General features: G+C 42.7%; 3 protein-coding genes across 3 annotated transcripts; 1 reads left to right on the forward strand and 2 right to left on the reverse strand.

The window, feature by feature from the left end:
* Positions 1-1,585: 1,585 nt before the first annotated feature.
* Positions 1,586-2,545, reverse strand: LOC104420745 (transcription factor SRM1). The gene is made up of 2 exons (XM_010032532.2): positions 2,031-2,545; positions 1,586-1,775 (listed from the first exon to the last, which is right to left on the reverse strand). The coding sequence occupies exons 1-2, from the start codon at positions 2,543-2,545 to the stop codon at positions 1,586-1,588; spliced, it is 705 nt and encodes a 234-aa protein (XP_010030834.2).
* A 3,509-nt stretch (positions 2,546-6,054) lies between these two features.
* LOC104420746 (transcription factor SRM1) lies at positions 6,055-6,846 on the reverse strand. The gene is made up of 2 exons (XM_010032533.2): positions 6,404-6,846; positions 6,055-6,307 (listed from the first exon to the last, which is right to left on the reverse strand). Exons 1-2 carry the CDS (start codon positions 6,844-6,846, stop codon positions 6,055-6,057), a joined length of 696 nt encoding a protein of 231 aa, XP_010030835.2.
* A 3,363-nt stretch (positions 6,847-10,209) lies between these two features.
* Positions 10,210-13,694, forward strand: LOC104419559 (monosaccharide-sensing protein 2). The gene is made up of 5 exons (XM_010031260.2): positions 10,210-10,467; positions 10,615-11,181; positions 11,376-12,295; positions 12,509-12,696; positions 12,816-13,694. The coding sequence occupies exons 1-5, from the start codon at positions 10,389-10,391 to the stop codon at positions 13,255-13,257; spliced, it is 2,196 nt and encodes a 731-aa protein (XP_010029562.2). The 5' UTR covers positions 10,210-10,388; the 3' UTR covers positions 13,258-13,694.
* The last annotated feature ends 1,230 nt before the right edge of the window (positions 13,695-14,924 follow it).

Consider the following 14,924-nt stretch of genomic DNA (forward strand, 5'->3'; position numbering starts at 1 on the left):
GGCTCTACCCTCATCGAGCAGACCCAATGAATTGGCACTATACGCGATTATAGTCGAGTAAATATTCTCTAAGCAACCTCGTCTGTTTATCGCTTACATGAAATGTCTCATGCTAAAACAAAGCAAAGCGTTCGCATTGCTGTGTCACCTTTGGATTTCTCATTGGTGATTTTCCAACTCGGTTGCGGTCCCCTTGCTTCGTTTGCTCGTCGGTCTCGACAGCACGAGGCGTGGCACGTCGCGCAACGTCTCTCGTAGGCTAGTTTCTATGATTAATTACTAGGCACTAGGCAAACTAACAGCACGAATCCACACTCGTAGCGACGGGCTAGGATCGCGCAATCAAATCACGTTTTGTGTCGTGTCGGTCTAGTCGGTGCCGTGAAAGACATCGTGCTTGGTGCCGATGCAGTCCTTTGTCTCGAGGAGGTTTTCACATTCATGCAGGCCCCCAACTCGGCCCATTGGGCCAATATCTGTGGGCTGGTTGGGCCAGGCCCAATATGGTGGCCTGGCACGGCTGCAGCCTAGTTGTCCGTCGCGTGGAAGATTTCTTTTGAACCGAGAGAAGCACAGCCTAGCGCAGTCGTTGATCAGATGAGGAAGTCATAGATTGTTGAATTTTCCATGCTTTCCAAAGTTACGTAAAAACATTCGAGAAATGAAATTTTTCCTTAGACGTACTATTTTTGCATGAATAAAGTATAGAAAATCTCTAACGATATAAGTTTTCAATTAAATAAAGTATTAGTACTGAAGATCTTTCCCAAACCATGTATTATCCTAGTCCATTGTATTTGGTAGTAATCAATGCGTAATTCACTTGAATGCACATCTTTACTTCGTCTCTTCTAATCCAGCATAGAGAAAGAGCAGTGCCTCGAAGCTCCGATAGGGAACTCGGATCTCGATACAAGGAATTACTAGGCAATTTCAATCTCGATCTTGCATTTTTGAAAGAATCTAATTTGGTAGGCATTCCGATATATAGATTAAACCTCATCCGGCATGTAATCGGACGGAACCCTCGATCTCTCTTAAGCAAAGCTAAACCAAAGTAGGAGATCCAAACTTTCACATAACGAATGTCGATTCTCAATTCGTTCCTTCTGGATATCGGCATTGATCGGCATTTATATTAGGCCTAGCCAGTTGCAATGTGTTCTAGTCTCTTGTATCACGTGATCTTATGCACCTTCGAATGCATACAAAATCAGTTCGTAAAGAATTACCGACGTGTGCATGCATCTCTTCCGCTCAGATCCTGTAAAATGGCCATTGAAATCTTATTGACTGTATCTCAAGAAGATGACAGAACAAAGAACTAACTCAGCACTTCACTACTCAAAACTAGACTGCAGTTTTCAAGAACCACTCCTAGGAGGAATGATGAAAAATTCAAACGCCAAAGACATTCAAGAAATTCAAAGATCGCAGCATGACCTTTCGCAGTCGATGGACCACAAGCTGCACGAGAACACTTGCTTTCGAGAGTGGAGACGGCGGACTCGAGGACATGGAGGTAGTGATGGCTTGATGGTGCGAGAGCAACGAGCGCTATACAGCGAACACGAGATCCCGGGAGCTACGGCTCGTCATCGTCGTGGACGTCGTATATGATTCTAGGGCGTTTTGGACTGGTCGGCCGGTCTCTGCGGCTGAAGTGCTCCTGCGAGTGGCTAGCTAGTTCGCTCGGGGTCTTCGTGAAGACGACGTTCGCAGAGATGCGCTTCCAATCGCCTTTTCCGTAGATATTCATTCCTCTGAGAAATCTCCTGGATAATGTCCATGAAAATAAAAACGAGACATCGTTAGTTAGCGATCTTTCTGACGGTTGAATCCCTTTCTTGACGATGCTTCTGCGAAAATGCAGTCCATCAACTAGCAAGCATGGCGAATCTTGAGCTCGTAGAAACAGTTAAAACAACCTAACAGAACTCCAATCACAATCCTATCGATCTCTAATCTAACTGAAGAAGGAAAAAGAACGTGCGGGTTTGCAAGCTGTGGAGCAAGATAAGTCATCATACTCGTGTTCTTCTCTGGTCCAGATATGGCGGCGATCTGCCGACGACGAGGACAACAATGGCAACGACAAGGAGGATCCACTGCTCCCGGCGTCTCCGTCTTCGCGCTTGCGTTTGCCTTCGTCCTCCTCGTCTATCGTCCACTGCTCCGGGAAAGGGATTTCACCCGACTCTATCAAATCCAAGTCGTGCATCAGCGCCTCAAGATGCAAGCGGATCTGCTCGACCGACTTCCCGGGGAAGAAGGGAGCGGCTCTCTCCGGAAAGCCATCGAAGGTGGCGGAGGAATCATCTTCGTTGAGGGAGAATATAGCCAAGGCGTTCTCGAACCGCTTGTTCTCTTCGAAAGTCCAGCCGCCGCCGCCGCCACCGCCGGCCTTGCGCGAGTAGATCTTCAGCAGGAACGGGAAAGCCCGAACCAAACAGGAAAGAGCGTCATGCATGTGGGTACGGAAACCGAGCGCTACCGTCGTCAGTAGGAAATTCGCCATCAGAGATGGAAGGGTTGGGGCGGCCATGGTTTGGCTTTCGTATCTGCTTTGCTTTCTTGATGTGCCGGTGGGAAGTCCCGCGCGATTCTTCTTGGGTTTATGAACTTTTTCGTGCTTTTTATAGTGCGATCCGAAGACGTTCGGGATGAACTCTAATCCTACCCGCGTGACGTCATCTATATTTATAATGAATAAAGGTCAATTAATTCTTTTCCGGGTTCATTTTACGAAAAAACCTCAAATTCGTATGCATTTGACAAATTTACGCTAAACTAATACTTTAGACTGATATACTTATTAACAAATTTACTTTATTGTAATTTTCGTTAAATTTTATCGTTAAATTACTGAGTTGAATAACATGTGACAATCGATAGGTTTACTAGTTTAAGATTTTACCCTCCGTTTATCATAGTGTACCCGTTTGTGATTAATCCAATTTGATAGAAACAAACAAACAATAAATTTGCCATAATAGTACAAATTCGGGGTTTTTGGTGGTTAAAAAATTAGTTTTGGGTAAATTTGTTATATCTATATAAGATTAGAGTTTTTTATGGTAAAAAAATTAGCTCGATATAAAATTTGTTATATATATCATTATGAGTTTTTTGTGATATTAACCATTCTTTTTTCTTATCAAAATTGTTTTCCTTGATGAGGGGACATAATGAAATGGTTTCCAATGATATAAGGTAGGTTTCAATAAAAACTTAGTAGTGCTCACTTTATTCATGTATTCAAGCATCTTCCTCAACATATACCTATTTTGTAATATTTGTAGTGTTCAATGTGTATTTCCTCTTGAAAGCACATCTTAAGTTTGTCTCTTCTATTTCGCCGTATAGTAGAAGTTACCTCTCATTTTGTTGTTGCGACACCTAACGGGAGAATAATGACAACCCGAATAATATTGGATTAGCACAGCGAAATAAAACAATCTCCCATCTTGTGCAAACATAATTGGAAACAATACAAGAGAGCAACACAAATACCAAAATATAAATACCAAGCACCCACACATACAAGGTGATTTTATGTGAAAAACCTCCTTGGTGTGAGGAGATAAAAAATTATAGAATTGAAATCTACCCAAAATCTTTACTATTACTATTAACAAAATTATGCAAACAAAGTTATTTTCTAGTTAATATTAGAGGTACATAGTAGTGACAATATCAAGAAAACCATTGTTGGCAATACATGTAAATTTCGCAAGAAATCAATGATAAATTTCACTAAAAATACTGGTTCGGTTCAACCCACGGAATACCTGATGTAGGGGAGTCTAAGTGAAAATCAAACCAATCATATTCGAGAAGAATGTGTCACAAGTATGCTGACAAAATTTCAGCTCAATCGGACCAAAAATCGACCTTTGATGTTAGCTTGATGAAAACCATATACGGTCTTTCCTAGATTTTTTTACTCTCTTTTTCTCTTGTTATTACATCTCAACCCACGTTCTTTGTTGCTAAGACATAAAAATAGTGGAAAATCTTATTTCTCCATATACATTGTCATACAGGATCAAACTTTTGAGTGCAATTTATTGGGCTTCTTCCACATAATAGTGATCTAGCTAATAATACGTATTAAACTATTTAGTGATGAAGTGCACATGAAATCCTCCAACATAACCAAATTGCAAGTATCTAAGTTTAAAATTTATCCAGAACATGCAATTGAGTAACTTTGTGGCATGTCGAATGAAGGTGGCTTTGAAATTTTTTTGGGGTTGTTGGTGCTATTGTGGTGCTAAGTGGGCGCCACATCAGAAAAAAGCCAAAAAACCTTCTAAAAGGAAAAAAAAAAAAAAAAAAAGAAACTTGAGAGAGACACTAAATGGGGCAGGGACATGTGACCCTAGGGATCGGACCCGGAAGTTGAGCCGTGTTATGCAGACCATAGGTTCGGCCTTGAAACCCTAGATTCATCAACAGGGTGTATGGCTCCATGGCCAAGTACACGGAGTTTTGGCCTTGAAAGTTCGGCCTTGAAAGCCTAGATTCACCAACGGGGACTTTGGTTCCAAGGCCAAGTACACAGATTCGCGAGTTGGGGGGCGATCTCAAGTCTAGGGTCTCTAGTCTTGACACTGAGGCCTCAACTTTGGAGGGCGAGATTCCAAGGTCTAAAGTCCAAGAGATTAGGTTATCGGCTTTCGAGTTAATCTCTTGAGTCTAAATAAGAGGTGATCGGTTTAAATTTTTAGGGTGGACTTGTTCTTACTTCGAAATTAGAACTATGAAAGACTAGTTTCATATTGAGAATTGGGATCCACCCACTGGTTTCGAGACCACCTAGGAATTAGATCACTGGTTCAGGCCAGCTCCTACGTGGGTCCATTGAACCAGCCATTGCACAACATTAGTTGCCACTGATGGCTCTCCATTATTTCAGATGACAATTCCAATTTCTTGAACTTTTTTCTTGCCATTATCTGATCGAGACCGAACAAGAATCCTTAATAATCTCTGTTGACCCAGAAGAAGAAATTACAATTAACAAAAGGAGAGGGAGTGACGAGCATCCTTGTTGAGGCTGTGACCTGCGAGTGCCAAGAATGAACTACAAGCGCGAGACAGGAATCAGTGTTTTGATTTGAGAGAGACCAGGAACGTGAGAGGCTGAGAGCGTCGTGGTGGTAAGTAATTGGGGTTTTGAAACTTTAGAATTGAGAAATATGTATACTGGTCTGGAACCGGGAAAATGATTGATTCTTGTGGGAGCTGCCCAGAATAGGCAATTCGAGCAGTTCCCGACCCGATTCTTTTGCTCACCCCTTTTCTAAACCCTTGGAGTCCTGGACCTAGCCTATAGGGTATTGGGCACCATGTTACTTATGGCTTGCCTTGTAGTACAACGAGCTCCATGGCTGCAGGGTTGGGGCTCGATACAGTTGAGAGAGAGATTGTGAAGCAATGAGCCTGATACGCACGGAGGAAAGACAACAACCACGGAGGTGGCTGCCGGCATATTAATTTTTAAGAAATCTTATTCCAGAAGTAATCCATGCCGCATTTAACCTCATCCAGCGCAAATCAAACAACGCCTTAATCTTTGTAAAGCAAAGCTAATCAAAGCAGAAGATCCAAAGTTTCACATGACATGTTGTCATTCTCAGTCCATTCCTTCCGAAAGATGGCATAGATTACCTACAGGAATAGGGTTTACAATACATATAAAGATCGAACGAGAAGGGTAAGTCGCATGTCTACCCTCTCTTGCATTGCCCAGGCACATGCATATCCACAAAACACATTTATAAAAAAGAAAAGAAAAGAAAATGCTACAAGCATGTACAGATCGACGATATGGCCATCGATATCTTATTCATTGTATCCCATGAAAATAAGTCCTCAAACTTGACTACGATCTTCATGACCTTGTCTATGACTCTCCTAATGAATGAAAAAAAAAAAACTAATGCAAAACATTTCAAAAGATTCAAAGATCGCATCGATGACCTGCACGATCAATTTGGGCAGAAGCTGCGGCGGGGTATCTGCTTTTGGGAGTCGAGGCACTCCAGACTAAGCGTCAGTTTCACCTGGATAACGAGTAGATGGTGGGCTCGAGGACATGGAAGCTATAGCTCCGATATTGCTGATGTTGTGAGTATCATTGATGCTCCGACGAAGTTTTTGATTCTCTGTGCGGTCTTTGCGATTGAAGTACTTCTGCGCATGACTAGCTACTTGCGTTGGGGTCTTCGACATCACAACGTATTTGGAGATGCTCTTCCAATCCCCTCTGCCGTATATCTCCAATCCTCCAAGAAATCGCCTGGATTTGTCAAGAATAGCAACGTCAGACTAAAAAGAAACCTCCAAATTGGCCCACCTACAGGAAAGGACAAAAGAACAGAGAGATCGTTCATACTCGTGTTCTTCTTTGGTCCATGCGATCCCTCTTTTCCGTTCCCCTTTCGGTTCGACTTTCGATTTGCCTTTTGATTTCTGAACCGGCGGCGGTCCACCATCGGAATCGCCTCCCTCGTCCACTGTCCAATGCTCTGGGAACGTGACTTCAGCCGACTCTATCAATTCGACATCGTGCCACAGCGCCTCGAGATGCCTCCCAACCTGCTCGACCGACTTCCCGGGAAACTCGGGAGCGATCCCCTGGACGAAACGGTCCAATGTGGCGAGGTCAATCTCTCCGCTAAGAGTAGCCAAGGCATTCTCGAAGCGCTTGTTCTCTTCAAAAGTCCAGATGCCGAAACCATCGTTTTCGTAGCCCACGTAGCCCACCTCGGGCGAGCGCTCGGCGCTGGTGCACTCTTGATGAAAGGTCGTGGAGGTCGGGAAAGCCGCGTTGGCCATGGCCTTTTGCGAAGAATCGAAAGAATCCATCATAAGAAAGCACAAGAAAGGGCTGACGATGCAAGATAGGTAATTTGAGGGTTATGAAGAGGGTTGATCATTTGTCTCTATATATACAGTGGTCAGCGTGGCGGTAGGGGATTTTTCAAAATCAAGAAGTTTAACTGATTTGGGATACCTGATCGGATTATGAATCTTTGAGTAGATTTGTACTTCTATCTTTCGGGGAAATTATAGTTTGTACCCCAACACTTTGGTTTAATTGCGCTTTGCATTTACAAGTTTTAATTAGAGTTTTCTGCCCAACATACATAGAATTTTCCGGCGAATCTTCTTACCATCAATCAAAATATTTAAACTTAAATTGTTGATAATGTTTAGTTAACTAAATTTTTCTGAGGAGATAGATAATTATCTATAAAAACATTCATTTTCAATCATTGACTTTCATAAGAAAAAAGTTTGTTTTATCAATCAAAAGTTGAACAGAATACGGGATAAAAGAGAGACACATTTAAATTAAATTGTTCTAGGATGATCAGTGATGAAAACTGCCAATTAAAAACCGATTCCACAATCAACCAAAAAAAAAAAAAAAGAACTGGTTCCATGAACCACCTGTGCTGCCGGAACCACCTGTGCTGCCGGTCTCCAATTGGGTCAATGAAATCGGTTTACAATCACTACAATTCCACATGAAGGTCCTCTCTATTTGCTAAGAGATGGGAAAAAAAATAAAAATAATTCTACTCAATGTTGTCAACCTTCAATTAGGAAGCCCTTATCTACCTTTGTGTCGAATTAATAAAATTCTTTAGAACCCAAAACGCTCACATGTCGCTACAGGACCATCGCCACAGTCCCTAAACTGAGAGGCTCTATCTTTGGTTCTTCCATATTTTTTAAGTTTGAACCTTTGTTCAATCCATGCCTGGAGTCGAAACGTTCGTCTTGTGTGCCTCAGTGACGACCGTAGAAGCCTCGTCGCTGAGGGGAAGCCGGGATTCCCCGTAAAAACAGCGGTCCCGTTCTAGTGACTTTCGCCGGCGATCCTGGAATCGCCAAAGCCCTCGAATCCACTCTACTCTGTTAAATCAGAGAAGAGGCGAGAGAGTCGAGAGGGTTAGGGTAGAGAGCGTGCGCGAGGAGGTGGAACCGGGTGTGCAAGAGCTGTATGAAGCCATTTATTTCTTTTTAAAGAACAAACAACGAGGAGTAAACGGGTTGAGCTGCTAAAAAAAATATGTTACCGGTCTGAGTGGGTGGACGAGTGGTTTCGCTTAAAATCAGGAACCAGACTGGTCCCACAGTCCGGATGGTTTCCAGTCCTTTTGCACAACCCTAGCTCAATCCCTCCTCCATCCTCTCAACTTGAAAGCATTATCCTGGAAAGAAAGCCGGAATTCTTTATCCTTCCCCTTAAAAACATTTATATGTTACTTCTCCACAAATTTCACTCCACTTACAAATCAGACACTTCACTCATCCTCCAAGCATTCTCACACAGGCTTTTACTATTCACGGCCTTACAGATAAATTCAAATCAGAAAACCAAACCATTTTCTTTTCAATAATAAACATGAAAAGTAAATGGAGCATAGAGAAGTTCTTCGATTCGGTCAATCCACAACTACTACTTTGATGAATATTTAAAGCCGTCCAAACTTGGTTTGAATTAGAGTTGACGTTTTGTATGTCCATTAAGCATAACATTAATATGAAGCTCATTAATGGACATAACTCATATAAACAAACTACTAATGTTATTTTCCTTGGACTCTCCCTGCTTAGACAAAAATGGCAAACTATCTTCTCTAGGTTGACTAGGATGGATATCAAAGCTTGAATAGAATGATGGAACCCCAAGATTGAATGAGGCAACATTTAGTGGGGATAACTCAGAACATGCCCACTTTGGCATGTCATAACCAAAGTTGGTCAATGAAAGATAAGAATACCATTGAGTTCAATAATCTCATTAACATTCCAATTTAGTATTGAACTTGATATTTCCAAATAATAATAGTGCTTATCAAATGCACAAAACGAATATAGGAACACGTTAACTTCTTAGGAGATTTCCTAAATGAATGGTTTAGCGATATTTATAGTGAGATGTGAGAGATGTATGTTAATAGGATCTTATCACTTGGCGATCGTAAATTTAAATTAACGTATGGTGTCTCATCATGTGTCAAGGGAATACGGGACAGGAGGTAAGCGGGCCGTGCCATGAGAACAAGAATTGACATCGATATCCTTAAAAAGTTAGTGGGTAGATCAGGTCTTGTTTTCCTGAACAAGCCCATTCCAAGTTGTATGAGCCTTTTGGGCAGAAAACCCCTTATTGATGAACTTGGAAATATATGTTTGAGTACTATTTTTTTCTCATGCATAATCATCTAATGCGATTTCATGATAGATATGCGCATCTGAACATGCCTAATTTGGCGTGCCCTCTACTTCTTTGGTAAGTTGGTCAGATGCAATATTAGAATCCTGTCAAGATGCACACCTTCTCAACATTCCAATTTAAGGTGCGTTTGTTTGAGTAAATATTAATTAACTTCTTAGATTTTCAAGTGTTTGGTTTTTTAGAATTAATTAATAATCGGAAAGCTATTTATGATTGAATAAAATATACATGATTAAAGTAAGGAAAATGAATCTCTTAATCTGAAAAGGAGAATACGTTTTCATTTATTATAAAATTTTTCCCGAAACAAACATTACCCTCAGAAGTCAATTGGATACTCGTAGTTGAATGAAGATTTCGTCGTTCAATCAAAAATAGATCAAATATTTTCTCTCCTTTGCCTATTTGCCTACTTTCGCATCCCTCTTTTTTCTCCGGGCTCTTATTTCTTCCTCAGATTTCGTGGTATTTCAATCTTTCCTGTTTTTATTGTTGAAGGGAAAATGAAATTTTTTTCCAGGGGCCTGTTTGAGCCGTTCAGAATGACCAAGGAACAGGTCAGCGGATCGCATTCCTAGGAACCCGGATCTCCTCTCTGTCCTGACGACGAACTCGACAGTTAGACCTGGAAAAAGATTCTCACCACCTTCCAAAACGGGACACTGTACAACGTCGCCAGCCCTCCTCCCCCCCTTCCGCTTTTCCCGGTCGTCTATTCCTGTGGATTGGCAAATTTTGTCCTACGTCAATAAATCTGAAAGAAAAGGTTTTCCAGGATTCAGTGTCACACCAAGTGCGCTCCCGGAGACGCTCCCTCGCATCTCGAATCTCTGCCTCTGTCACATCGCCATATTCCAGATCTCAAGACCTACTTTTCCTCTTCTTCTTTTTTTGTACTTTTTATTTTCTCTCCTGGGTTCGGCAGTTTTTGTCGATGTGTTCAGTTTTTCGACAGGGTATTTCCTAAATAAAGGAATGTTTTTTTATTATCGAGGGAGATGAACTGGTCGTGACCTGAGATCGAAAGGGAGTTTCTTTCGTACCATTCTTCGGATCGTCTCTCCAATTCGATCGAAGTTCGAGCAATTTTCGATTCTTCGAGAGCCCGGCAAACATAAAGAGAGAGATGCGGGGGGCTGTGCTTGTGGCGGTCGCTGCTACAATCGGTAATCTGTTGCAGGGATGGGACAACGCAACCATCGCAGGTACTGATACGGAATGGAGTCTTCTGTTCGTTTGAATTGGTCATGCATTAGATGATTAAGTCGGTCGTTCGGGATTGATATCTATTGTGCATGATCTTCCTTAATGTGATGAATCTGAAAACTCTAGGATACTGTTGCTTTTTGCAGGGGCGGTCCTCTACATCAAGAAGGAATTCGATTTGGAAGGTCAACCCACGATCGAAGGGCTGATAGTGGCCATGTCGCTCATAGGCGCCACCGTGATCACGACCTTTTCCGGGCCCGTGTCAGATTCGATCGGACGGCGCCCCATGATGATTATTTCCTCGATTCTCTACTTCCTCAGTGGTTTAGTGATGCTGTGGGCTCCCAATGTCTACGTCTTGCTACTGGCGAGGCTCCTAGACGGATTCGGGATCGGTCTCGCCGTCACCCTCATTCCGGTTTATATATCTGAGACCGCCCCGCCCGAGATCAGGGGGCTCCTGAATACCCTGCCTCAATTCACCGGTTCTGGCGGAATGTTCCTATCATATTGCATGGTATTTGGAATGTCCTTGATGGATTCGCCGAGCTGGAGGCTAATGCTCGGAGTTCTCTCTGTTCCCTCTTTAGTCTACATCGGATTAACGATTTTTTTCTTGCCCGAATCTCCTCGATGGCTTGTCAGTAAAGGCAGGATGATCGAGGCCAATAAGGTCCTCCAGCAGTTGCGCGGGAAGGAAGACGTCTCGGGTATGTCCAAATACTTTCATTCCTCTGAGATTAGACCAGATGGTTATGAATCATGATAAACAAATCCACCAGTGCGCTTTATCGACTATAAAAATTCATTTGACGATATCGCTGATTGCCCGATCTATTCGCGATAAAGTTCGCACACTTCGCCACTGGATTAACATATGATGTTTCTCTGCCGCTTATTTCAGGTGAGTTGGCCTTGCTAGTCGAAGGTCTCGGAGTTGGAGCCAACACATCCTTAGAAGAGTACGTTATCAGCCCTGCCGACGAGGAAACCGACAAGCACAAGTCGAGCATGGCTCAAATTAACGGGCACAAGCCTCCGCATCATCAATCATGGATCGGCAAACCAGTAACCGGACAGAGCACCCTGAACATGCTCTCCCGGCATGCCAGCTTGGTCACTCCTCTGATGGATCCGCTCGTCTCTATGTTTGGCAGCGTCCACGAGAAGCTCCCCGAGACAGGAAGCACGCTCTTCCCGACCATGGGAAGCATGTTCGGATTGGGAGAACATCACACCCACCAGAACGAGCTTTCAGACGTGGAAAGCCAAAAGGATGCGGTGGACAGTGCGTCCGATGCCGATGTGGCGGATTCCCACGATAACTTGCGGAGCCCGCTATTGTCCCGCCAAGCGACCACAGACAAGGAATGTGTGGGAAACAATGGAAGCGGCCACGGTTTGAGCATGAGACAAAGTAGCATCACTCTGGAAAGCGGCGGGCAACTCAGCAGCACTGACATTGGTGGAGGTTGGCAGTTAGCTTGGAAGTGGTCAGAGAAGGCGGGTGAGAATGGGAAAAAGGAGGGAGGGCTTCAGAGAGTTTACCTGCATCAGGATGGTGCTGCAGCCTCGAGGTACGGCTCAATGCTCTCGGTTACCGGTGGCGGGATACCTGAAGGAAGTGAAATGGTTCACGCTTCCGCTCTCGTGAGCCAGTCTGTCATTGGTCCTGAGGGACTATTCATGGGTCAGAATCCAGTCGACGCAGTCATGAAGACGAACCAGGAAACCAACACTAAAGGGCCAAGCTGGCACGACCTGTTTGAACCGGGCGTGAAGCGCGCACTTTTTGTTGGAATTGGAATTCAGATCCTTCAACAGGTGGAAATTCTAGCTTAACGTTGCTGAAAAGTATTCCTAATGCACAAGAATCGCAGTCCTTTTGGTCACGACTGCGACAAATTCAGTATTTTCTATACTAAAAACTTGAGGCATTAGCAGATTTTTTCGAATAGTTCTTTCTTTGAACTTTGGTTACCTAGGCTAGAGCTGAATTTTGCTTATGACATTCGCTAAATTCATTTGTTTCTGCAGTTTTCTGGCATAAATGGGGTTCTCTACTACACACCACAGATTCTCGAGCAAGCCGGTGTCGGGCTCCTCCTATCTAATTTGGGGCTCAGTGCTGCTTCTGCTTCTCTTCTCATAAGCGGTCTCACGACATTGTTGATGCTCCCGTCAATTGTTATTGCTATGAGGCTAATGGATCTCTCTGGCAGAAGGTAAACTATGGCCTCGAATTGCTTCTATATTTATGAATCTGGTCTCAAGACAGCAAGAACTCAAACACGAACCACATCAAATCTCAAATAGATAACCGGAAACACTTTCTTGTTTGCAGGTCACTACTTCTATCCACAATCCCAGTCCTGATATTCTCGCTGTTCATCTTAGTCCTCAGCAGCATCATCAACATTAGCACCATGGTGAATGCCATGATCTCGACTACCTCTGTCATTGTCTACTTCTGCTTCTTTGTCATGGGGTTCGGCCCGATCCCCAACATCCTGTGCTCCGAGATCTTCCCTACTCGAGTGCGTGGCATCTGCATTGCAATCTGTGCACTCACGTTTTGGATCGGCGACATCATCGTCACTTACACACTCCCCCTGATGCTCTCCTCCTTTGGCCTGATCGGCGTGTTCGCTATCTATGCCGTTGTGTGCATTGCGTCATGGTTCTTCGTTTTCCTCAAGGTTCCTGAAACGAAGGGCATGCCCCTCGAAGTTATCTCCGAGTTCTTTGCTGTGGGTGCAAAGCAGGCTTCTACCGCCACAGATTAGTGAATTTTTGCAGATTCAAAGAGTTCCCGCTTTTCTGGCCTGTGAAGTTTCAATATTTCGATTCTGTTAAAAGACTTCTCCAATGCAAGATGCCGAGTAGTGTAAATTAGACGATGGTTTCCGGCGACAGGGTGATCGATTTGAGCCTCTGTTATATGAATACAAGAGAGTATCATTACATATGGTCATCGCGACAATGTCGACCGAAAAGGGAGTCCATCCGGCATAAGAACGGGCAATGTGAAAAGATAGAAACAATCTCTTGCTCGTACTAGATGAGCTGACATGTTTAGAATTTTCCCAGGAATATCAGGTCAAGTTGCCGAGTCTTTTGCTCTGAAACTCCCAATAACAGCAACTGTGTAATGGCTTTGTCCATCAATTGCTCTTTCCATCATGAAAAGCATGTCGTTTTCAATTTGCTCTTCCGTTCTGTTCTGCCACACACTCCAAAATGTTGCAGTTGTCGCCTTCAACTGGCCCAGTTAACTTTTCCTCTTCCTTCGCTTCTTGTCATGAAATGATCTTTAAAGTTTGATTAACATCTAAGGATGTAGATAATTTTATTTCCTTCTCTTTTTTTGTTAATTTTCCTCTTTCTTACATAGCATTTTAGCCTCTATAGAATTATTTTGAAGACGATTAATGTATTCTCTCATTGCTAACAGTTTAAAGTTTTAAATCATATTGTTGTATTTCCTTTCGACGAAAAAATTACAATCGATGATGCAATAATTGCTTGTCAAATATGTCGCTGTATAGCAAATTCATAGCTTGCTCGTCAACTTAGATGTGTAATTTTGAAGAATGATTAAAAGAAGATAAATTAGTATTGATTATGTAGTAAAACGTTGTTATCACGTTGTTTATGTAATGTAATTTGACTAATATAAATTGGAGAAGATTGTTATAGGCCTTCAAATCGACACGAGCAGATTCGGTTTGTAAAATACCGAGTAATGCATTGTAATTGGTTATTGTGAAGCCAAAATTACACTCATATAAATTAGGAGAAAATATTGGATTATTTTGGACCTCCACGTCAACTATAGTTCTCTCTAATCGTTGATCGCCATGTGTTCGATGGGAGCCCACCTTTTAGAGTTTTGAGAAATCCCATTCTCTATCAACTGCTCTTTTCCATGAATACCCTTAGCTTCACCTGATTGTCACACTGTTATCTATTCCTTGTCTATTCCAAGAATAAATTCTTCAACCAAATCATCACCTTGCAACTTCAAATATAGCAACATGCTCTAGCTCAGGTCCTCTCCCCTTAATTTAACTATTATGTCTCAATCAGAGTCTCCAATTGTTGCATACGCTGATCCTAACAACAATGTCTACCTTCATCCCTAATCTCTATATTTTGGACCGAATTATAAAGGTTGCCATCTGGATGAGGTTGCTACACCACAACACCCATTTCCTTTGAGTTTTTTTTTGCCAACCAAATTATGAAGGCTTCCCTACTTGAGATATTCACTACAAATCGATACACATTCAATCATTGATTTTGTTGGGAGCGCACAATGAAATCTTAATACGTGCACAAGTCTGAGTTCGTTAGTATATCTAATTAGACTCACTTTCACTCAAAAATCTATGACATCCTCAGATTGACTTACTGAGGTATTGTCCACTTTGTCTTGTCCTATGTTGAGCCT

The sequence above is a fragment of the Eucalyptus grandis genome, chromosome 9 (genome assembly GCF_016545825.1).
Source record: "Eucalyptus grandis isolate ANBG69807.140 chromosome 9, ASM1654582v1, whole genome shotgun sequence".
In the NCBI taxonomy this organism is placed as follows: Eukaryota; Viridiplantae; Streptophyta; class Magnoliopsida; order Myrtales; family Myrtaceae; genus Eucalyptus; species Eucalyptus grandis.